This window comes from Neoarius graeffei, chromosome 18 (assembly GCF_027579695.1).
Source record: "Neoarius graeffei isolate fNeoGra1 chromosome 18, fNeoGra1.pri, whole genome shotgun sequence".
Taxonomy (NCBI): Eukaryota; Metazoa; Chordata; class Actinopteri; order Siluriformes; family Ariidae; genus Neoarius; species Neoarius graeffei.
In genome coordinates, this window is record NC_083586.1 from 21,873,139 (window position 1) to 21,898,527 (window position 25,389).

Consider the following 25,389-nt stretch of genomic DNA (forward strand, 5'->3'; position numbering starts at 1 on the left):
TTAAATAAAATTTTAGGGTGACCTCTCCCTATGTCCTCATTAGTTGCATGATTTCTTCAAAAAGTCTTTTGAAATATTTAAGTTTTCAAGACTGTCAGCATTAATTCAGATTTACTGACCATCATATACATGTCCAATGTATTAAATCAAACAAATGCTAAGTTTATGGGATAATGTCTATGTACACTTTATACAATTATAGTTCAGTCACTGCTCATTTGATCATTGACTTCAGCTTTTTGGCCAAAGAGCTTGTCAGTCCTCTGTTTTTTATACCAGCATCGATTTCACGTACCTTCACTTCGTCTCGCTTGTCAATTGTATTTGGCGTTTTGAGTAAAAAAGCCAATACAAAAGAGAAACGCATTTTTGAAGCGCAGCGATGAACATGTGCAAGTTTCGATAAAATAGAACAGATGCAGGTACTCTTGTAAGAACTTATGATTGGCTATCATGCTCTCGCCAGTGATGTTTTGGCCAATTACATTGTAGATAACACGTATTCTACCACAAGACTTAAGATGGCGAAAATGTAAACATGTAACATTGTAGGAATGAATTACACTTTAGTATCACAAAGGAACATACCCCAACCCCCCCCTCAATAAATGAAAAAATTTGGCATGAAATAAAAAGGTTGATTTTTACTTAGAAAAATGGAAAACTCATCTGTGAGGTGTTGATATGACCATGAGGAAAGCCATATCTGCCCTAAAATGGGCAGTAGTTTGTTTAGTATTGCTCTATTATTGGAGTTCATGACTAAAGCACAAACAATTCATGCTTGATCTCAGTTCCATCATTGTATTTAGCTATTGAACCTGTCAACTCCTGTGTAGCCGCCTTTGCGGCTATTCATCCAACACTAGCTCCTACTTGTTAAGAACCCTGTCAGCAGCGACTTGCTCCATCAAGCAGATCTTGGGAGGCCTGCATCACCATGGAGAAGTTTAGATTGTCACAAACTAAAAAGCATCAGCACTTGCCAAAAAGTCTATAGTAACCTATTCCAAGTAGGAGCAATTTCTACAAGCAAGTCTGACTAGCCAAGAAAGTGGTATGATCAAGTAGTGCCAACTAATTCAAATTAGTGCGCTGCTCTAAAACTTCTCTTGAGGGACTCAACTGCCATTTTAATCTCTGAAAAATTGCTGTAATGAAGCTTCAGACCATGCAGTTTAGTAAACTCAAACCCAATATGCAGTAATTCAGATTTCACTATGCACTTATTCTGTTTGTGGCCTCAGCCAATAACCACATGTCAAATACACCAGTTTAACAAGTCACAGTATCCCATAAGCAAGGTACTGGGACATACTTTGTTTAAAAGAAGCATATTTGAGTCTCCTCCAGATTATACTTCAAGTTCTGTCCATTAAAAAGAGAATGAACCAGATAGTTGAGTTTTACATGTGCACATTTTTATTGTTTTTATGTCAGTGTACAGAGACACCTTGGCTCACAGATCCTTTACCCATACCCCCAGGAAAGCTCACGCTAACGGGTAAAGCTCTTCCCTTTCCACTGCAGAACAAAAACAAAATGGACCAAGTTTAAGGCTGAGGTACAAAAACAGACATGGTATCAAGTACATAATTTACATAAACACTAAGGTCATGTACTTCCCACAGTGGTGTGGGTGGGGTGGATTGAAACATGACACTATCTGGAATGACTAAAAGGAAATGTACATTGAGTCCTTTTAGGGAAAGCTCTCCCCCTATAAGAAAAAGAAATTTCAAAGAAATTCATTTCCTCATCCCAAGGCAGTGCATCATACAGAGCAGAAGCCATGCCCATGTGATCTTATCTGAGAGGGGAAGGCATGTTGGTCATTTAGTTGAGCCGGCCTCAGGGGGCTCAGCAATGGTGGTGGTTACAGTCCTGTTTAGAAGCACTTCCTGTGGACAATGGATGGGCCAGACTCATCATACTCCTGCTTGCTGATCCACATCTGCTGGAAGGTGGAGAGGGAAGCCAGGATGGAGCCACCAATCCATACAGAGTACTTGCGCTCAGGAGGAGCAATGATCTAAGAGGATAGAAACAACATTAGTACAGCCAAAGTCTTTTTAAAAAAAAAAAAACCAGAGGGGGAAAAAAAAAAAAAGACTCACCTTGATCTTCATGGTGGAGGGGGCAAGGGAGGTGATCTCCTTCTGCATACGGTCAGCAATGCCTGGGTACATGGTGGTACCACCAGACAGCACAGTGTTGGCATACAGGTCCTTACGGATGTCGACATCACACTTCATGATGGAGTTAAAGGTGGTCTCATGGATACCACAAGACTCCATACCTGAGGAAAAAGGAAATGGCTCATACACCTGCTGAAAACAAAATCAGCTCAATGTTGAGCCCACCACCATAAAGCAGTGGTCAGGGTTAATTTATACTCACCCAGGAAAGAGGGCTGGAAGAGGGATTCAGGGCAGCGGAAACGCTCGTTGCCAATAGTGATCACCTGCCCATCAGGCAGCTCGTAGCTCTTCTCCAGGGAGGATGAAGAGGCAGCAGTGCCCATCTCCTGTTCGAAGTCCAGAGCAACGTAGCACAGCTTCTCCTTGATGTCACGCACAATCTCACGCTCAGCTGTGGTGGTGAAACTGTAACCACGCTCAGTCAGGATCTTCATCAGGTAGTCGGTGAGGTCACGGCCAGCCAGGTCCAGACGCAGAATAGCGTGGGGCAGAGCGTAACCCTCATAGATGGGCACAGTGTGGGTGACACCGTCTCCGGAGTCCATCACAATACCTGTGGTACGACCAGAAGCATACAAGGACAGCACGGCCTGGATGGCAACGTACATGGCAGGTGTGTTGAATGTCTCGAACATGATCTGTTTGGGGGAAATGAAGAGCCCAAGTTATTTTAAATCATACAAAAGCTGAAGTATTTAGCTTCAACACAATAAGGGTTACACCAGTTTTTCCACACTGATTTAAAAGCAATTCAATAGCTTACATTAGGCAAAAAGCCCAAAGGTCACTTGCACTTAAGCTTTAACAATGCAAAGTCTCCATATCACAACATGCACCAGGTTAATGTGTTCAAGGGTAAGTTCTGAAACCCAGAGGTCATGCAGTAGAAAACTGAACATGAACCTGTGGCCTCCAAATACAAAGAAAGTTCAGAAAACCTGAGAAGAGATTAAAAAGGGACAGTCAACAAGAAGAAAACTTCAGGGAAGCTACTGAAGCATCATTTTGTATACCTGGGTCATCTTCTCCCTGTTGGCTTTGGGGTTCAGTGGGGCCTCTGTAAGGAGGACAGGGTGCTCCTCAGGGGCCACACGCAGCTCATTGTAGAAGGTGTGGTGCCAGATCTTCTCCATATCATCCCAGTTGGTGACAATACCATGCTCAATGGGGTACTTCAGGGTCAGGATACCCCTCTTGCTCTGAGCCTCATCTCCCACATAGGAATCCTTCTGGCCCATACCAACCATCACACCCTAGAAGAGAAGCATTCACCTTACACACACTGCTTAAAAACCCTACCATGCATGTCACAGCACAGCTAGCCTGCCAATGTAGGCACAAGCTGAACCAAACTAATCACTTTGGAAGCATGGTCTTTCAAGAAAGAGTGCAGAACTTTGTCTAGTGTTATTGCATCAAGTCATGTTCCTGTATGCAAATATAAGCCATGCAAGATATTACAGTAGTGAAGGAGTCACCTAAAGCATGACCTCATTTGGACCATTTAACAGTAACTTTAACAAGTGCCATTAACACATTAATAAATGCCATTATGGCTCATGGTCATAAAGCTGCTCTATTGGCCATAAAACTAGGCCTGGCCTAAGGACATACCTGGAATTTTTTTTTACTCTGGAAGAGATCTTTTCAAGAAAGTATTTCTAAATAAGATAGTCTACTTTAAGAACATACCTGATGCCTGGGACGACCCACGATGGAAGGGAAAACAGCACGAGGAGCATCATCTCCAGCAAAACCGGCTTTGCACATACCAGAGCCATTGTCAACAACCAGAGCAGCAATTTCCTCATCCATGGCTGTTGAAAAATAAATAAGATCAGAAATACCCTTCCCACTTTATATACACACACGTCACTTCAAATAAGGAGTTGAGCATCCGCCTTAAGAAACCTGACAACACCCTTTATAAGCACATGTTCACCAGCAGGTGGCGCACAGGCGCAATGCCCAAAATTGAGTGGTTTGAGACAAAGGAAGTGGCCAGCCAGACTTGCTATTGCCATATAAGGCAATAAGTTCGACCGGCTCGTGAGCCGCGACCACGCCCCATTTTACTCATTATGCGCCACGCTGAATGAATCCCATTATACATTCCCTCAGCATTATTCATCACTTAAATACACAAAAGTGACATTAGAACCCAAGAACATTCGGAAGGACACTCGGATTAGAACCCAAGAACATTCGGATTAGAATTCAAGAACGTTCGGAAGAACACTCGGATTAGAACCCAAGAACATTCGGAACAACACTCGGATTAGAATCCAAGAACGTTCGGATCCAAGAACATTCGGATCCTCCAGCATAGTTCAACCTACCACGCTTTAAAAAAAAAAAAGTAATTTATACGTTGGGTACACAATAACTAAATTTCTGTATTAATTGTTTTAAAGTCGAAATATGACAAAGTATAAAAAACAAGAGAGCATCAATATCCAGCCACACCCACTATTCAAAATCCACCTAACTTGCATGAGTGAAGACTGAATGCTTCTAGAATTTTCCAGCCATTTTATCATTAAGATAAACCTTTAAATTCATAATTGCTTAAAAATGCGCTTTAAGTATCAGGAACTCAAATTTCTCACCCATTCAGCAACGTCGTGCATCTTTACAAAATGCATTTTTTTAAAAAATAAATAAAGTTACATTAATAGTGCTAGCATAAGCAGCTAATCATGCTCAAGCACAGATACACAAGTAAAATAAGGGAAAAATAAAAATAAGCCATTGCTAGGATTAAAACAAACGCACCAAAACGTTAAAATGAAATGAAAGTGCAACTATAACCATAAATAGAAAAAGATAAAGCGCATCTTACCGATGAATTAAAGGTTTAGCGGGCGTGCAGCTGCAGTAAAAGCTCCTTGTTAGTGAGTGCACAGGGAACGCTTGGAGTACTGAGGGAGTGGGGATGGTCTGGCTTTTATACCCCAAACGGTGGCCGGCAACTTCCATATAAGGTAAACTTTCGGCGGCGGATGATCTGATTGGCTAGCCGTCACCCAGTTGGCGTGTCGCAGGCCTGTTCCTTGAAAATTCAAGTTAAGAGCTGAGCTGAGCTGAGCTAAGTGGTGCTGAGAGAGATGGAAATGAAAGGAAGATTTAAAATAAAATAAATCGATTTATACAACAATATTTAAAAAAAATCATATATTATCGATCTTTTGAAATGTGTATACGTCAGGATTCATCTTAATGTAATTAGATCATATAATAGTTAACGATTCACTGTCCAAGTGTAAACATTATGATGCTGGATGAGTCAAATGTACAGAAAATGAGCACAGTATTGGTTTTAATGTTCATATCATTAAGTCAGTCATTTTCATTATGGAATCCTGATTTAGAAGCAGAATTCTTTGGAATATTAAAAAGAAATTCCTTTGGAGAAAGATTCCATTCTTGACTCGAATGGTTCTTTATAAATGCAATACATTTCCCATATACAGGACAACATTTTAGGGCTATTTATTTATTTATTTATTTATTTATTCATCCCCCCCCCCAAGCAAAACAGCACTCTTTTAAATAAATAAATAAATAAATAAATAGAGCAAAGTAAAAGCTCTCAGTATTGTCTCGCGCTCTCATATGGGCCACTTCCGGGTTTAAAGCCGCGTGGGCGTGGCTGATTCCATTCATTTGTAAAAAAAGGACATGATGCACTATTGTATGAACAATACTTCATTGTAATGAATATGTGCATTAATGTGCATGCTCGATGACTAAAATAAACCCTGCGCACTTGTGCTATATAAGACACAAATTCTACTCTTTTTAAATATACAATTATTATAATCACAGGACATCAATTCTATTTATGTGGTAGTTGCTAAATGTGCTGCATCCACGCCCCATTCGTGTATATCAGGATCCTAAAACTAAACAGTCATAATTTGGACCAGACAAAGGTCTGTTGAATGAGCATGAGGAATTCATGCTCTTCCAAAGCATTAGAAATGTCATTCTTTATGTTGAAGTTAACCTGATGTCTTCCAGATTCATTCTTTACTCACAGTGTTTGTGCCTGTATCGCTGTGCTTTTAATTCTCAAAGGTTACACATCAGAAAGTGTTGATTTGTCTGTAATTCAGATTACAGGTTTATATTAATGCGCTCGTTCTAATGTTATTGTTTCTATAGTAAATGTAGTAAATGGACGGCACGGTGGTGTAGTGGTTAGTGCTGTCGCCTCACAGCAAGAAGGTCCGGGTTCGAGCCCCGTGGCTGCCGAGGGCCTTTCTGTGCAGAGTTTGCATGTTCTCCCCGTGTCTGTGTGGGTTTCCTCCGGGTGCTCCGGTTTCCCCCACAGTCCAAAGACATGCAGGTTAGGTTAACTGGTGACTCTAAATTGAGCGTAGGTGTGAATGTGAGTGTGAATGGTTGTCTGTGTCTATGTGTCAGCCCTGTGATGGCCTGGCGACTTGTCCAGGGTGTACCCCGCCTTTCGCCCGTAGTCAGCTGGGATAGGCTCCAGCTTGCCTGCGACCCTGTAGAAGGATAAAGCGGCTAGAGATAATGAGATGAGATGAGATATGAGTAAATGTAGTAAATGGACGGCATGGTGGTGTAGTGGTTAGTGCTGTCGCCTCACAGCAAGAAGGTCCGGGTTCGAGCCCCGTGGCCGGCGAGGGCCTTTCTGTGCGGAGTTTACACGTTCTCCCGTGTCTGTGTGGGTTTCCTCCGGGTGCTCCGGTTTCTCCCACAGTCCAAAGACATGTGGTTAGGTTAATATGGGACGGTCTTGGGCTGAGGTGCGCTTGAGCGAGGCATCTAACTCCCAGCTGCTCCCTGGGCGCTGTTAGTATGGCTGCCCACTGCTCTGGGTATGTGTGTGTGTGTTCACTGCTTCAGATGGGTAAAATGCAAAGAGGAATTTCACAATTTAAAGTTGTGCTTTCTTTCTTTCTTTCTTTCTTTCTTTCTTTCTTTCTTTCTTTCTTCAGTCCTGGGTTTAAGCCCAGCGGCCGGCGGGCGTGGAGTTTGCATGTTCTCCCCATGTCTGCGTGTGTTTGCTCCGGTTTCCCCCACAGTCCAAAGACATGCAGGTTAGGTTAATTGGTGGCTCTAAATTGACCGTAGGTGTGAATGTGAGTGTTAATTGTTGTTTGTTTCTGTGTCAGCCCTGCGATAACCTGGCGACTTGTCCAGGGTGTACCCCGCCTCTCGCCCGTAGTCAGCTGGGATAGGCTCCAGCTTGCCTGCGACCCTGTAGAATAGGATAATCAGAATCAGAATCAGAAGCACTTTATTGCCAGGTATGTTACACACATGAGGAATTTGACTCCAGTTCGACTTAGTAGTACAGACAGAAAGAAAGTATAGAAAAAAAAAGCACACGCACACACACACACACACATAGAAATTACGAGAGAGCAAAGTCCCGTAGCAGCCGTCTGTGGTGCCATCTTGGATGGAAAAAAAAGCGGCTATGGATAATGGATGGATGGATAACAGGTCCTTCACTGGGGCTTGTACGACACACAATATTACATAATCTAAACCAGATAAATAAACTGATTTTAAAAACATCTTTCTGAACAAAGAAAGACACGATCGATCGTGTCTTTCTTTGTTCAGAAAGATGTTTTTAAAATCAGTTTATTATTGATCGACGAAAGACATGATCGATAGCTGCTATTACGTAAATGATAACATGAAGTAACTTGTTTTACAGACTGACCACACCATTAAATGTAATTATAAGTGGTTAAATAGTACAATATAATGTGCCTTTCTTTGATAAATAAAAAATTGTCATCAAATCAGGCTGCATTATTTTCCTAAAACATCACAGCACCCAAGTGTTATTCCTGAATGGGCATTTCTTTTCTTTTTCTTTTTAGTCACGTTAGTCTGCACAGATTTTATAGATTGTTCAAATATTTTGCTATGCAGTGTAAAAATGTCTAAAAATCTATATAAATCAATTGAATTATTATTAGTGTAGGAGTAATCATCTGTTATTTCTATTAAAGGAAAATGTAATGCATGCAGATGCTTGGATCAAATCCAGATGCCAGGATAAAAGTTGCCTTGGCAGACGTCATGATCCACATAAAATATGAAAATCATAAATAATTAATTACTGAAGATATATACCGTAGCTAATGAACTGCCTTAGCTTCAGTTTAACCCCCATCAAGGTGATTTCTGAAGCTCTAACCATGTGGATTACTGTAAAACTCGGTTAAAAGGAATAAAACCTGAATAAAGTAGTTTACCTTAACTGTGGCTAAGACTACACAAGGTCTGTGGTGCTATGTGTGGAATGTTTACAATGTGTGGAATGGAGGACTGAAGAAAAAAATCAACCTCTAACTACCTTGGAAACTTGGAAATCAGGAATTTGTGTCTTTAAATGTTTTACTTTTGCATTTAATTAGCTAAATTTCAAGTCAGAATTCGTCTCTCATATAGCTTGCTGTTTCATCATTCTGATTTTTTTTGATGGGCGGCACGGTGGTGTAGTGGTTAGCGCTGTCGCCTCACAGCAAGAAGGTTCTGGGTTCGAGCCCAGTAGCTGACGGGGGCCTTTCTGTGTGGAGTTTGTATGTTCTCCCCGTGTCCGCGTGGGTTTCCTCCGGGTGCTCCGGTTTCCCCCACAGTCCAAAGACATGCAGGTTAGGTTAACTGGTGACTCTAAATTGAGCGTAGGTGTGAATGTGAGTGTGAATGGTTGTCTGTGTCTATGTGTCAGCCCTGTGATGACCTGGCGACTTGTCCAGGGTGTACCCCGCCTTTCGCCCGTAGTCAGCTGGGATAGGCTCCAGCTTGCCTGCGACCCTGTAGAACAGGATAAAGCGGCTAGAGATAATGAGATGAGATGAGATGAGATGAGACTGAGTGATCAAAGTGGACTTAACAAAGTGGACAGGTTTATTCCAACCAAACTGTCCCAATTCAAATATTTGTACAGATACAGCTAGGCCTTTCCAATAAACCTCTTTAGTTTGAGTTTACTTCAGGTTATTTTAACAGGGAATTATTCAAAAGAGGTATTAGGACTTTCTTCAACACAAAACTCAATTTACAGTTGAACAGAGTCGAGAAGAATATTGGACCAACCAACAGTGATGGAATCTGATTTTCCGGTTGATTTATGAACCGAACACAGAATGGCACGGCGGTTTTCATCATACCGTTAGCAGCTAAAAGACCCGGGGCTCAGTCAGGTTTTCCTGGGGCTTGTATTTTTTAAGGGAGACTGGCATCGATAGGTTGGGGAGGTTATATCTAACATTATAATATAACTTTATTATAATGTTAATATAACACTCCAAAATGTGTGTGGGTGATAACCACACACATTTAAAGGGTATGAGAACTTTAGTAGTGATTTTTGCACTGCTCTTTTTAAATGTATGGCGTTCACTTCAGTCTCTGTCTCCTTATTATTAAGTTATTATTAACACCCATAATGTCTTACGCATGTGTCAATTGATTTTAATATCACTGGTAAAATTAATCATCAGTTTAATAAAAATATCATTTCTCAGGCGGCACGGTGGTGTAGTGGTTAGCGCTGTCGCCTCACAGCAAGAAGGTCCTGGGTTCGAGCCCCGGGGCCGGCGAGGGCCTTTCTGTGTGGAGTTTGCATGTTCTCCCCGTGTCCGCGTGGGTTTCCTCCAGGTGCTCCAGTTTCCCCCACAGTCCAAAGACATGCAGGTTAGGTTAACTGGTGACTCTAAATTGACCGTAGGTGTGAATGTGAGTGTGAATGGTTGTCTATGTGTCAGCCCTGTGATGACCTGGCGACTTGTCCAGGGTGTACCCCGCCTTTCGCCCGTAGTCAGCTGGGATAGGCTCCAGCTTGCCTGCGACCCTGTAGAAGGATAAAGCGGCTAGAGATAATGAGATGAGATGAGATCATTTCTCATTCACACATTTCTCCTTTAGGACCACAAAGACACACATCCATCCATCCATCCATCCATCCATCCATTATCTGTAGCCACTTATCCTGTCCAACAGGGTCGTAGGCAAGCTGGAGCCTATCCCAGCTGACTATGGGTGAGAGGCGGGGTACACCCTGGACAAATCGCCAGGTCATCGCAGGGCTGACACATAGACACAGATAACCATTCAGACTCACATTCACACCTACGGTCAATTTAGAGCCACCAATTTGCCTAACCTGCATGTCTTTGGACTGTGGGGGAAACTGGAGCACCATGAGGAAACCCATGCGGAGAGCATGCAAACTCCACACAGAAAGGCCCTCGCCGGCCACAGGGCTCGAACCTGGACCTTCTTGCTGTGAGGCGACAGCGCTAACCACTACACCACCGTGCCACCCTATAGAGGGGCAAAGGATCACTGGAGGAGTAGTACCTTTCTGGTCGGCCTATTCCATCTGGAGTCCCAGACTGGTCTCCCCATATCCAGCGGCATGCGATGCATAATATACAGCCATTTGTCATCAGCAAGCGGCCACACCATCTAGCCTCTCACGTGCTGAAGACCGCACGCTGTGGCTCCAAGCACCGCCCCTGGTTTTGAATGAATGAATGAATGATTTTGCAGAACGCGGCGGATCTAAGGGAGTAAACCCCGAAAACAAATCAGGACCAGTCCCTGCTTGGGTTAGCCCACTGGTCCTTAAGTCAGCCTCCTTGGTTTTGATCTGGTGATTTGTGTCTTGTTATGATTCCACTCCAAAATCGAACCACTGAGGAATGCAAGTACAGAAGAGGGCAGCCTACTTGCCCACTGCAAGGGGCTGGCAACCCTGAGCAATGGTATTTTTTCCCGCGATGGACCCATTAATGAAAGCACATCAACTCCAATTAGTACGCCGTGGATCTGGGCAGCTTAACAGCAAGCATGACGGCCCCTGGGTAAAGCCTAAAGGACCCCGTGGCTCTGATCAACCCAGATCTGCTCGTAAGAACTCCAAGCAAGTCAAACTAGCTTGTTGGAATGTCAGGACTATGTCTAACGAAGCTACCACCAAACGCCAGGCTCCAGAGCGCCGTTCAGCCCTGGTGGCCTTAGAGTTTAAACGCCTTAATATCGACATCGCCTGTCTCAGTGAATGTCGTATACCAGGTGAAGGCGAATTCATAGAAGGAGACTACACCTTTCTCCACTCTGGAAGACCCCCTGAACAACCTAAGCTTGAAGGAGTCGCTATCGCAATTAAGAACACCATCCGCCCCCTTGTGATCAGTTGGAAGGGAATTAGCTCCAGGGTAATGAGCATGAGGATCAAGCTGGATAAATTCACTGTAACAGTGATTAGTATTTACGCCCCCACCTTCAAAAGACCACCCGAGGAGAAAGCACTGTTCTATGATCAACTATCGGAAGTTTTAACTGCAACTCCCAGACTCAACAGAGTTTTCCTGCTTGGTGATTTCAATGCCCGCGTTGGAACAGACTCAGAAGCCTGGTTAAACGTACAGTAATTGGCCGTCACGGGCTCGGTGACATGAATGATCAAGGCACCCTATTGCTTGAATTATGTACCCGTTTCGGCCTTTGTATTACCAACACACTCTTTTCCCATGCGAACATCCATAAGGGAACGTGGCAGCACCCAAGGTCAAAAAGGTGGCACCTCATCGATTATATTATTGTTAAACAACACTACAAGAGCTACATAATTGATTCAAGGGTTCGTCGCAGCACGGACTGCTAAACCAACCACAAATTGGTATGCACTCATCTGAAACTCCGCTTCCATCTCTCAGCTCAAAAGCGGAAAAGCAACACACCTAAGCGATTCAATGTCAACAACCTGGAGGACCCTAGCAAAGCTGAGCAACTGCACGAATCCATCTGTAAGAACCTACCAAGCAACCGTGCTGGACACCAGCCCCTCGAACAATGTTGGGAAAACCTTCGGGATACTCTCCACTCTAGCGCTGCTACCACCATCGGCTATCAAAAGCGCAATCATCGGGACTGGTTCGATGAAAATAATCCAACTATCATGGATCTACTACACTGGAAGCAAACTGCTTTCCAGGCTGTACTCGGCAGTGACACCCAGCAAAACCGCGAGCGCTACAGACTTGCCAGGAACATCTGCCAAAGGGAAATTCGCCGCCTCCAAGACCAGTGGTGGCTGGATCATGCCAAAGAAATCGAACAGCATGCAGAAAGGCATGATTCTAGATCCTTTTTTCACTCGGTCAAATTTGTTTAGAAGTGGCCGGGCAACCAGTGATATGATGTTCGCTGTTCGCCAGCTCTTGGAAAAATGTCGTGAACAGCACCTCGAACTACACATAGTCTTTGTCGACTTAGTCAAGGCCTTCGACATGGTTAACAGACCACTTATGTGGGCTTTGTTGAAGAAGATTGGGATCCCTCTTAAAATTGTCAACATTATCCAAAGCTTCCATGATGGCACGGAAGCAAGCGTACTTATTGGTGGAGAATTTACTGAATCCTTTGCAGTAACTAACAGCCTCCACCAGGGTTGTATCCTAGCCCCTATGCTGTTTATCCTCTTCTTCTCCTTTGTCCTCCGGCATGCCCACAAATCCATCCCAGCGTTTGGCGTAGATATAAAACACAAGCTTGATGGCAGACTCTTCAATCTCCGGAGACTCAAAGCTAAGTCTGTAATGACGTCAAAACTTGATGACTTTCTCTATGCAGATGATGCAGCCATAGCCACACAAACATCAGAGTCCTTACAGGAAGGAGTCACAGCTTTGAACAATGCCTGCAGGTCCTGGGATCTGACAATCAGCAAACCGAAGACGGAAGTGATGCATACTCAGTGTGACCAACCACCTGCCATCACAATTGATGGTTCTGAGCTGAAGCGCGCCCAAACTTTCATGTATCTTGGAGGCAACCTGTCGGATGACGCAAGCCTCGACTCGGAAATCCAACGCTGTGTGTCTCGCGGTGCAGCTGCGTTTAACGTTCTACGAACACGATGTTTTAACAGAAGAGGTCTCACCCTGTCTACTAAACTGACTGTTTACAAAGCCATAGTTCTTCCTTCATTGCTCTATGGATCCGAAATGTGGCCTACACTGGCTCACCACACCCGCCGTCTTGAAGTATTCCATCAAAGATCTCTCCGGCAGATAATGGGTGTGAAGTGGTGGCAGCGCGTGACCAATGCTGAGATCTTAAACCGCCGTGGCTCCACCACTATGGAGACCACGCTGCGCAGTAACAGACTGCGCTGGCTCGGCCACGTTTCGCGAATGGATGACACCAGGATTCCGAAACAACTTCTTTTCGGGGAGCTAAGACTGGGCAGGCGTGACAGGGGAAGGCCGAGAAAAAGATGGAAAGACTGCGCTAAGGAAGACCTTCGTCTCTTCGGCATCGACCTAAAGTTCTGGTTCCAGACCACACAAGATCACGCTGCCTGGAGAGATGCTGTACGATCAGGCAGACTGCTTTGTGAGAACAGCCTCATGGCTCGAGCAGCCGAGCGGCAGAAGAAAAGGCACCTCAAAAGGGCTATCAAGGGTCCCCCATCATCAGTCTGACGGGGACCATAAGAAGAAGAAGAAGAAGATATATATATATATATATATATATATATATATATATATATATATATATATATATATATATATAAGCACAAAATATCTACCCCCGCTGAATATCAAGGAACCACAATGAATGAGACGTATATCAGAGCAGTGCAAGACATGTATGAGAACAGTGAAACAGCAGTGAGGTGTGCAGTTGGAACGACTGAATGGTTCAAGGTGAAGGTGGGACTTCATCAAGGATCTGCTTTGAGTCCTTTTTTGTTTGCCATAGTGATGGATAGCTTGACAGATGAAGTGAGGCAAGAGTCACCATGGAACATGATGTTTGTGGATGATATTGTGATATGTGGTGAAAATAGAAAGGAGGCAGAGTTGGGTTTGGAGAGATGGAGGTATGCATTGGAACGAAGAGGAATGAAGGTGAGCAGTAGCAAAACAGAATACATGTGCATCAATGAGAATGGGGATGAGAGTGTAGTGAAGATGCAAGGAGTAGACATAAAGAAAGTTGGTGAATTCAAGTACCTGGGGGTCAACTGTGTAGGAAAATGGGAGCTGCGATAGTGAGGTGAGAAAGAGAGCGCAGGCAGGGTGGAGCAGTTGGAGAAAGATTTTGGGAGTCATTTGTGATAGGAAAGTCCCAGCAAAAGTGAAAGGTAAGATGTATAAGACAGTAGTGAGACCAGCTGTGAGGTATGGATTGGAGACCGTACCCTTAACGAAGAGACCGGAGGCAAAGTTGGAGGTGGCGGAGTTGAGGATGTTAAGGTTTGCGATGGGAGGTTGGACAGGATAAGGAACGAACACATCAGAGAGACAGCACATGTGGAGAGCTTGGGAATGAAGCTAAGAGAGATGAGACTGAGATGGTATGGGCACATCCTGAGAAGAGATGCAGAGCATGTTGGAAGGAGAATGTTGAGGATGGAGTTGCCAGGCACACGAAAACGAGGAAGGCCAAAGAGGATATACATGGATGTGGTGAGAGAGGACATGAAAGTGGCAGGTGTGGGAGAGAAGGATGCGGAAGACAGGGAGCAATGGTGTGGGACAGGGAGCAAGTGTCTGATTATAATTTCAAGGTAAATTCTGTATTAAAATTACTAAATAAGCAAATCCGTTACAGTCCATGAAACAGGAAGTATAAGGATGAGAAAAAAAACCAGTTTAAATCGGAAAGCTGCCCACAATGTGAACTGCGCCATCAGAGCAAACTGTTCATTTAGTATTCATGTATTTTAGTGATTTTCGAGTCACTGTCCATTTAATCCGGAGGGAGAGAAACATCACAGCAACGCGACAAGCAATGCAAACTTTGTTGTGTGTTAGTGTTCGTGTATTTAGTCAGAGAGATAGGAAGATGAATTTACTATCTCTGGTTTAGTGTTCGTTTTCATTTAGTGTTATTCATTTGATATCATCGGATGTTATTGAGCTGTTAGCCTATTGTTACCTTAATTTTGTGACGTTTCATGATTAAAAAAAAAACATCCCCCCTTCTGTTTTTTTGACAAATCGCACCCTGTATATATATATATATATATATATATATATATATATATATATATATATATATATAATAAGCCGAACAGAGGGCGAGGAAAGATAACTAAAGAAGTTCGAAGGTCAAGATTCATGCTTCATGAAGTAAGTCAAATGTTATGTTTGCATATACATTATTCAAGCAAACATTCCATGCCCTTGATTGAATCACATCCTGGATCTCATGCAAGGCTGACACTTGCACGACTTTTGGCCACGATTTTGTCTTGGCAAGTCGTGCCATTTTGGGGCACGAACTGGGAGGCTCCCGCACTGTTCACGACTAGTTCACGCATAGTTCACGACGAGTTCACGAATGCGTGCCCGTCCACATTCACGAACTGGCATGACGAGTTCACGCATAGTTTGCGCATAGTTTACGCACTTCCCGCATTGGCACGACGAGTTTGCGCAATTCGGACAGTGTCGTGCCGACTTGGGCACGCCATATAAAAAGGGGGCCTCCCCAACCCCTGGTCATTTTTGAATTGGCTGTGGAAGAGACAACATGCTGAATACCAGAGCCACAATCATTGCAGAGAAGAGAAGATGCCTATACCTGGCAGCTGCTCTAGCCATTGTTGAAGAGCAGCAGAAAAGGCTGGAAGAGGCAGAAGAGCAAGAAAAGGCAACCCCACCGCGAAGAAAGACACAAAGGAAAGTGTGGGTCCGGGAATGGTTGACCAGAAGGCACGAGTTTGGACAGTATGACAGTCTACTGACTGAACTCGTCGTGAACTGCTCGTGCCATGCGCAAACTGTTCGTGAAGTGCGTAAACTAGTCGTGAACTGCTCGTGCCATCAATGCATGACCGTGTCAGTGGGAAGGCATGGCCACGCTGCGACGTGCACCAATTCGTGAACATGTCGTGAACTACTCGTGAACTCGACGTGAGCTGTTCGTGAACTATTCGTGGCAGTTCGTGACAGTCGTGGCATGGCGCGCACTTCCACGCACTGGCATGCATCCTCCCGCATCGTCCCGACGAGTTCACGACGAGATCACGAACAGTTTGCGCATAGTTCACGACCTGGTCGCGAAATTTTGTCGTGACCAAAATTTTGAACATTTCAAAATTCTCGTCCCGACATGGCACGCAGTCACGACGGGTTTACGCACACTTCACGCCAGTTTACGACTAGACTCGAGTCGTGCCAATGCGTGCCACGGAATCGTGCAAGTGTCAGCCTTGCAATACACGTGGACTCAGATGGGAAGTTTAGTTTCAAACTTGACAGAAGTGCCAGCAGTAACAATTCTGGTAATGAACAAAGTTTACTGATTCAGCAGCTGTTGACCTGTAATGAAATCACACAGATGACTAAGAGCAATGCTATATCTCTTTAAGAATGGGGATTGGCTCTTTGTTAGTGCTCCTTGTGTGTGTGTGTGTGTGTGTGTGTGTGATCCAAGTATGATGGGTATTCCACAATGTGTTTCGGTATGTGTTGCAGTTTCAGGATTTTGTGGTAATGTCATTCAGTATGCGTGTGTGTGTGTGTGTGTGTGTGTGTGTGTGTAGGAGTAGGCTGGTATCATCACACTGCATATCTATATTATGGCTATAACTGAAAGAATGAAGGCCTTTTAAGGATTTTTTCAAGGAGGGTGAGGCAAAAGAAAAGTCATGAAGCAAATCTGAAATAGGAACCTCCTCTAATCTTCCTCTCTTGAAATGAAAGAGGAAGTTGGGCTTCCACCCCAAAAAGCTAAAAATGAATACACAGCATTCTGTAAACAGTTCTTTTTTTTTTGACAATCCTTAACCTTTTTATCACACTACAATAGTGAACTGACCTTTCCATCCTGTGCCTCCTCATGCACACTTCCCAAAAACACACAAATAATCCCTTGTTTGTGCAATACAAGAGGTAAAAGTACTGACATTCTTTACTTGGGTAAACGTGAAAGTACGGTACTCATCAAAATAAATACAGTGGGATAAATTGAAGTCGAAATTCTTCACTCAAGCTAAAGTATACAAGTATAAATATCTGAAAGTAAAAGTACAGGAAAGGTTCGCCGAGGAAAAAGACGTCTGTTTCGATTTCAAATCACGCTGATTTTAGTTACTGATGCTAAATAAGTGTTTCTTTCACCCACGAACTGAAGAATGTGCTAAAACATTAGCGAAGTCTCACTAACTAACAGCTTTATTCCTAACCTCTCAGGTAAGCTAACCTGATCAGGGATGCCAGATTTTTTTTTGTTTTTTTTTAAATTGGCTGCTTTTAAAATTATTCAGCGTCTGCGAATAGATTTTTTAGTTTGAATGCAAATAACTGAAGGTTAAATCGAACAATTTTCTGCAAACATGGCAAACAAAGGGAAGGTGTGCGTGTCGACAGTGTGCACGTTTGTGTGTATGATGTCCAGAAACATTTCTACCAGAAGATTTATTGTAAAGCTTAGGCTGTGGAAAGGGTGATAAGTCTGTACATTAGAAATGCGCATGCACCACGGTGACCTTGTTTCCCACATAAAGCCTGAGGCTCAGTTTAGTTGCAGGCCTTTGTGTGTGGACATTTTTCTGAGCCTTAGCAACCGTGAGCATTATAATTCCCTCTGACCATAGAAACTAGCTGAATGCTAATTGCTAAGGTATTGTAATAAGTACAAAGTGCACGTAGCAGCAGATGGAGTACATCTCATTGTCACTGTCATATCTGTTTGGATAGGAATTTAGGTCCTTGGAGTTGTCTCAACCTAAAATAACCTCATTTTATATATATTTGACTTGTCAGCCCTGCGATAACCTGGCGACTTGTCCAGGGTGTACCCCGCCTTTCGCCCGTAGTCAGCTGGGATAGGCTCCAGCTTGCCTGCGACCCTGTAGAACAGGATAAAGCGGCTACAGATAATGAGATGAGACATTATAAACAAGTAATCGTATGGTTCCTCGTAAAATTAAGGATCAGTTTCACTCGTGATTTCAAAGTTTTGAAATTTTCAAAACTTTGAAATCACTCGTGAAATTAATCCTTAAAGTGCATATCACGGGTAAATTCAGGAGCAAGATCAGTGTAATTCTCCTATTTTATATTAAACTTTGGTCAAATATCTGTAACATTCTGCATTCTCTGCAATTTTTTTTACCTTGCGCAATACCAGAAAAATTCAGTTGAAATCAAACCATTTGAGGCGAATTGGTCCGCCTCTGAAAAAACTTGTCATTTGGATTTCCCGGCAAACATTGATTTTTGTGACGTCGCGTGCGGGACGCCTCCTTCTGAATCCTACGTCAACGCTGGTTTGTTTATGAGAAAACGACCTGGTGGTTTTCTGCAAATTTCTTCAATGTTATCGCGTAATTATTAAAATGGTTAACAGATGTATCGTAGGAGGGTGTAGCAACACCAATCATGATGGGATTAGTACTCATCGTTTCCCAAAAGACCAGACAATGAGAGAGAAATGGGAGCGCTTGGTGTACACAGGCTGTGCACTGAAACCGTGCAAAGCTCTTGCAGCCTGCTGGCGCTTCCGCAGGTAACGTCACGAATCTGGCTCCAGACTCCCTTGGGATTTTTCCAGACGCGTTTTGTTATTTTATTTTTTTCTGCTGTAGACAGATGGCCTTGTGCAAAATTACCCTTCTGGATGAGGGACACACTTTCATATAAAAAACAAAAAACAAAATTGGTCCAGGATATGCACTTTAATTTTACTCGGCCCCATACGATTACATACATGTCAACCCCTATGGATTTCCCGTATTCCCTACGGCTTTTGGCATTTTAAAAATGGTACGGGCGTAGTGGTATTCAACTATGGATTTTTCTACATTTTCACCTTAAAATTATTTTGATTTATTACCATCAAAAAATCGTCATGAAATACGAAAATGCATGGGAGCCGCCATTTTCTACATTTAGAATTACTCAACCGGTATTTCCGCTCGTACCAACAAGCCATTCCGAATGTCTGAGCATGCGCAATTGTGATTTTCCTGCACACTGGGCGGGAAATAACAGCACATGTAGCGTATTTGTCCAATAATCGTCTTGCATTTTGATATTGAAAAGCGCATAGCTCCCAAATGCCATTGAAGTCCACTGAGGCTGTGCTGCATCGCGCTGTCACGAGGGGGAAAAACTCACGCACACATTAAAGTTATAAGGGAATGATTTCGCACTGTAGTGGGTTGAGCACATATATTTCTATGATTCTGGATCTGAAATAGCAATGTTATAAGGTCGGCTATAACATAAGCCTAGTGCAATTCATCCTACACGATGTTCGTCATTTTTAGAGGAGGCTGAGCCTCCCTCGTTGTCTTAGAGCAATCGCCCGTGGTACATATGGATGTACAGAAATAAACCAGTGCATATATTAGGTAAGATTTGATACATTTTTATTATGCATGAAAGATTACTATGGATTTGGTATGGAAATTATGGATTTCTTTACCAGGGAGTACAGGTGAGAGCCATGAGGGGTTGACATGTATGCGATTACCTATACTAACCGTGAAATTGCCACTTCACGCTAGATCGCTTTACACCACCCTGTCGTTGATTATTTCTCTCTGACAGCACATCGCTAAGCGTTTTATTCATTATATATTGTATATACTGTACATTCGTTGTCTTCATACATGTCAACCTATACGGAATGTCCGTATTTTATACGGATTTGATTCAATAAACATAGTATACGGGCGTATAAATAAAGTTATACGGATTCTTTAAAAAAACTTCAATATTTATTTAGAGCTATAATCAATTCCCACGATGATAAAAGGGCGCATAACATTTACAAACGTACTGTACACCACAGCCAGCCAGTAAAGAGTCTTATGAAATCGTGTGTTATCTTGTGGTAGCGAGACTTCGTTCCACTTTTGATCATGCGCACACCGCATTGCGAGAATCCCACCAACCATGAAGTCATAGACATATAAACATAGACGCCGCCTTCTGCGTAGAATCATATGTCATCCTCGCCGCCATATTGGATGTGGCAAAGTGGAGATTCTTCACCCGTCTCTGGTATAGCGTATGTACTGCGTTTAACTGTACCAACAGGTTTACCGTCCAAACGAGATCACATGGGATTACCTTTCACAGGTGAGACTGGAAAAATACTTTTCATTGTATTTGGTCATTATAACGTAATTTTACGAACAGATTTTCCTGACTTTGTGGCTAATATGAAGTCTCACGCATAATAGCCGCTTGGTGAAACCTGTCTCCAAACAACGAAGTATTTCCTTCGTAACTATGCTGATAACACTGTGTTTTTGTCAAACATTGGAGCTTTGTATTCATTCTGAAGGTTTATTGTTATTAATATTGAATAAAAAGTACGTAACTAGGATATATCATTGTTAATTATCATTCATATTTTCTCATCTCATCTCATTATCTCTAGCCGCTTTATCCTTCTACAGGGTCGCAGGCAAGCTGGAGCCTATCCCAGCTGACTATGGGCGAAAGGCGGGGTACACCCTGGACAAGTCGCCAGGTCATCACAGGGCTGACACATAGGCTACGTTTACACTAGACCGTATCTGTCTCGTTTTCTTCGCGGATGCACTGTCCGTTTACATTAAACCGCCTGGAAATGCCGGGAAACGGGAATCCGCCAGCGTCCACGTATTCAATCCAGATCGTGTCAGCTCCAGTGCTGTGTAAACATTCAAAATACGCGGATACGCTGTGCTGAGCTCTAGCTGGCGTCTCATTGGACAACGTCACTGTGACATCCACCTTCCTGATTCGCTGGCGTTGGTCATGTGACGCGACTGCTGAAAAACGGCGCGGACTTCCGCCTTGTATCACCTTTCATTAAAGAGTATAAAAGTATGAAAATACTGCAAATACTGATGCAAATACTGCCCATTGTGTAGTTATGATTGTCTTTAGGCTTGCCATCCTTCCACTTGCAAGTAGTAAGTGATATGCGCTGGGATCACACACACAGCGGCTCAGTCCCGAATCGTGGCTTGTGCACTTCACTCGTGCGCTCTGTGAGCTGCGCAGGGCCGGAGTGCGCACCCTCCAGAGGGCACTCGCTGTTCAGGGCGGAGTGATTTGGAGTGCAGGATGCCTGCGGAGCCGAGCGTATCCGTGTATTGGCGTTGCTGTGTGCACGGCTAACGGTTTTAGTGTAAACGCGAATCGTTTTAAGAATGTTAATCTGATGATCCGCTGATTCGACGTAATGTAAACGTAGCCATAGACACAGACCACCATTCACACTCACATTCACACCTACGGTCAATTTAGAGTCACCAGTTAACCTAACCTGCATGTCTTTGGACTGTGGGGGAAACCGGAGCACCCGGAGGAAACCCACGGGGAGAACATGCAAACTCCACACAGAAAGGCCCTCGCCGGCCCCGGGGCTCGAACCCGGACCTTCTTGCTGTGAGGCGACAGCGCTAACCACTACACCACCGTGCCGCCCATTCAAATTTTAGGTAAATTATTTTAATTTGCATCTTATACGGATTTTATAAGGGAAATACGGATTTTGGAGGTTGGTTATACAGGTTTGATTGACCAAAGGTTTACATGTATGTGTCTTTCGACCTTGGAAGAATGAAGATGAGGTTTGTTTTAAAGGGTTACTGTCTCTTTAAAAAAAAAAAAAACCCAAACCCAAACACTCAGCTGTTGACCGTTTATGGCGCGCGCTCGGCAGGTCACGTGATGCGGATGTTCCGAACGAAAGCGGAAGTCAAGGTGGAAACTCGTTCGCAACATATTAGTCTGAAGTTGTTGTTTTTCCCCCTATTATTTTATTATTTAAAAAAAATATTTGATGTGTATGGTCTGCATGTACAACTTTTAAAGGTTTTATTTATACCACACATACACACAATTTGTCTTTTACATCTTATATATTAATAAACTGTGTAATACACAGCTCCTGTATTCTCTGTACAGCACAGTTATGATATTTCACTGATGTTCCGGTATTAATGAATATCTGTTGCCTTATAAGGCAACAACAAGGCACAGACACAGAAAAGGAGACGCAGGAGGACAGGCAGGTGAGGTCAGTGATGGCGCCTCTCCTCATCAGGTACAGGTGACTGCAGACTCCCTATACGGTATAAACCTGGCTGTGGGTTTAGGGAGGGTCCAGTGTGATCAATCACCAACATCCCAGCCAATAGGAGCGCTCTATTTGCATCATTCCACAGGTAAACTCGTAGCACTGTCTAAATAAGGCAAAGAGGAAGGATTACTGCCTTTTAAAGAATGCGACTCAATCTCTCTCTCACACACACAGGCTGACAAATGAAATGTCTTGCACAACATATCCACACACCCATGAGAGAGAGAGAGAGAGCAGGGGCAGATCCAGGAAAATGGAAAGGGGGGCGTCCATAGGGTGACCAGATTTCCCTAGTCTGAAACCGGGACACTTTTGCGTGCGACCATGCTCGTGCACGCACACCTTTTTTTTACGTACACGTGACACTCAGAGGTGCTCTTATCATTTTGTTGAAGCTCACATTTATCAGCATCTCACATGAAATAAAACAAACAGGCATTTTGTTATCCAGTAGCATAGTGGTGTACAGATCAGTTAAATTATGGTCAGACAACAGATTTGGTAATGGCTGAGAATAGGCCAGGCTGTGTCCATAGGCCAAATTTAAACTGATTTATTTCCCCTGTTTGTGAGAACACCAAGAAGAACGCATATGCACATGTACAGTGGTGCTTGAAAGTTTGTGAACCCTTTAGAATTTTCCATATTTCTGCATAAATATGACCTAAAACATCATCAGATTTTCACACAAGTCCGAAAAGTAGATAAAGAGAACCCAGTTAAACAAATGAGACAAAAATATTATACTTGGTCATTTATTTATTGAGGAAAATGATCCAATATTACATATCTGTGAGTGGCAAAAGTATGTGAACCTTTGCTTTCAGTATCTGGTGTGACCCCCTTGTGCAGCAATAACTGCAACTAAACGTTTCCGGTAACTGTTGATCAGTCCTGCACACCGGCTTGGAGGAATTTTAGCCCATTCCTCCATACAGAACAGCTTCAACTCTGGGATGTTGGTGTGTTTCCTCACATGACCTGCTCACTTCAGGTCCTTCCACAACATTTCGATTGGATTAAGGTCAGGACTTTGACTTCGTCATTCCAAAACATTAACTTTATTCTTCTTTAACCATTCTTTGGTAGAACGACTTGTGTGCTTAGGTTCATTATCTTGCTACATGACCCACCTTCTCTTGAGATTCAGTTCATGGACAGATGTCCTGACATTTTCATTTAGAATTCACTGGTATAATTCAGAATTCATGGTTCCATCAATGATGGCAAGCCGTCCTGGCCCAGATGCAGCAAAACAGGCCCAAACCATGATACTACCACCACCATGTTTCACAGATGGGATAAGGTTCTTATGCTGGAATGCAGTGTTTTCCTTTCACCAAATATAACGCTTCTCATTTAAACCAAAAATTTCTATTTTGGTCTCATCCATCCACAAAATATTTTTCTGATAGCCTTCTGGCTTGTCCACATGATCTTTAGCAAACTGCAGATGAGCAGCAATGTTCGTTTTGGAGAGTAGTGACTTTCTCCTTGCAACCCTGCCATGCACACCATTGTTGTTCAGTGTTCTCCTGATGGTGGACTCATGAACATTAACATTAGCCAATGTGAGAGAGGCCTTCAGTTGCTTAGAAGTTACCCTGGGGTCCTTTGTGACCTTGCCGACTATTACACGCCTTGCTCTTGGAGTGATCTTTGTTGGTCGACCACTCCTGGGGAGGGTAACAATGGTCTTGAAGTTCCTCCATTTGTACACAATCTGTCTGACTGTGGATTGGTGGAGTCCAAACTCTTTAGAGATGGTTTTGTAACCTTTTCCAGCCTGATGAGCTTCAACAATGCTTTTTCTGAGGTCCTCAGAAATCTCCTTTGTTCGTGCCATGATACACTTCCACAAACATGTGTTGTGAAGATCAGACTTTGATAGATCCCTGTTCTTTAAATAAAACATGGTGCCCACTCACACCTGATTGTCATCCCATTGATTGGCAACACCTGACTCTCATTTCACCTTCTAATTTTAACTGCTAATCCTAGAGGTTCACATACTTTTGCCACTCCCAAATATGTAATATTGGATTATTTTCCTCAATAAATAAATGACCAAGTATAATATTTTTGTCTCATTTGTTTAACTGGGTTCTCTTTATCTACTTTTAGGACTTGTGTGAAAATCTGATGATGTTTTAGGTCATATTTATGCAGAAATATGGAAAATTCTAAAGGGTTCACAAACTTTCAAGCACCACTGTAGGCTATATCTCTAAAATTGTATGCACTATAGCATGAACTTAAAAAGTAGATATGTGACCTCAACATAGCCTAGATCAGAATCAACCTTACTAACCATTCCCCACAACTGAATGAATAAAGCAAGAAGATGTGTACAAAAGTGAACACTTTAATGGAAGCTGCAACAAGCTGTTCAACACAGCAATGTGGCCAAACTGTCAGAATGGTATGTTAAACAGAAACAAAAAAGAGACAAGTGATTTGAGAATATACACTCAAACAAAACAGCAGTAAAGGAGGAGAGGGGCAACAGCCCGAGGAAAGCCCCCACAGGAGCGCACAGCATTTGCAACATAGGCTATCCAACTCAGTACAAGAACAAAGCACAGGAGCAAAGCTTAAGGCGACTGCCAATCCACCCACCCTAAACAAAATGCATTAGCCCTGCCTCAACCCACCGCTTGTGTTTAGCCGTTTTAATGTGATCCTGTATATCGGCGTTACCACCGTGGGCTACGGAGAAGGAACACTTACAGTGTGTGCAGTAGGCTTCGTGCGCATTGTTCTGCACCTCTCGGAGGAAGGGGTAGGTGCCCTGTAAATCTTTGGAAAAGGTACATTTTCTTTTCGGCATAATTGCTGCGGCATTACTGCTGCTAGCTGCTAGACAAAGAACATTCGCGCCAGTTAATGTTTATTTTTTTGTTGCATGGCAACCCGTTCTGTTGTCTGGAATAATGTGGCTAAATAAACCCCCATGCCACAGGACCAGGGGGCAGTAACCAGGAAAGTTTGCGATTCCTGTCAATTCATCAAAATAGTAAATGCAGACATTTCTCCGCTAATGATTCCCACGCTGCTCAGTCGCAAATGTCGCGAAAAC

The 25,389-nt window shown here is 43.3% G+C and overlaps 1 protein-coding gene across 1 annotated transcript; it reads right to left on the bottom strand.

Moving 5' to 3' along the window:
* Nucleotides 1-1,399: 1,399 nt before the first annotated feature.
* actb1 (actin, beta 1) lies at nucleotides 1,400-5,151 on the bottom strand. Its single transcript, XM_060898551.1, has 6 exons — nucleotides 5,044-5,151; nucleotides 3,894-4,018; nucleotides 3,215-3,454; nucleotides 2,401-2,839; nucleotides 2,118-2,299; nucleotides 1,400-2,032 (listed from the first exon to the last, which is right to left on the bottom strand). Exons 2-6 carry the CDS (start codon nucleotides 4,014-4,016, stop codon nucleotides 1,889-1,891), a joined length of 1,128 nt encoding a protein of 375 aa, XP_060754534.1. The 5' UTR covers nucleotides 4,017-4,018; nucleotides 5,044-5,151; the 3' UTR covers nucleotides 1,400-1,888.
* Between the last annotated feature and the right edge of the window lie 20,238 nt (nucleotides 5,152-25,389).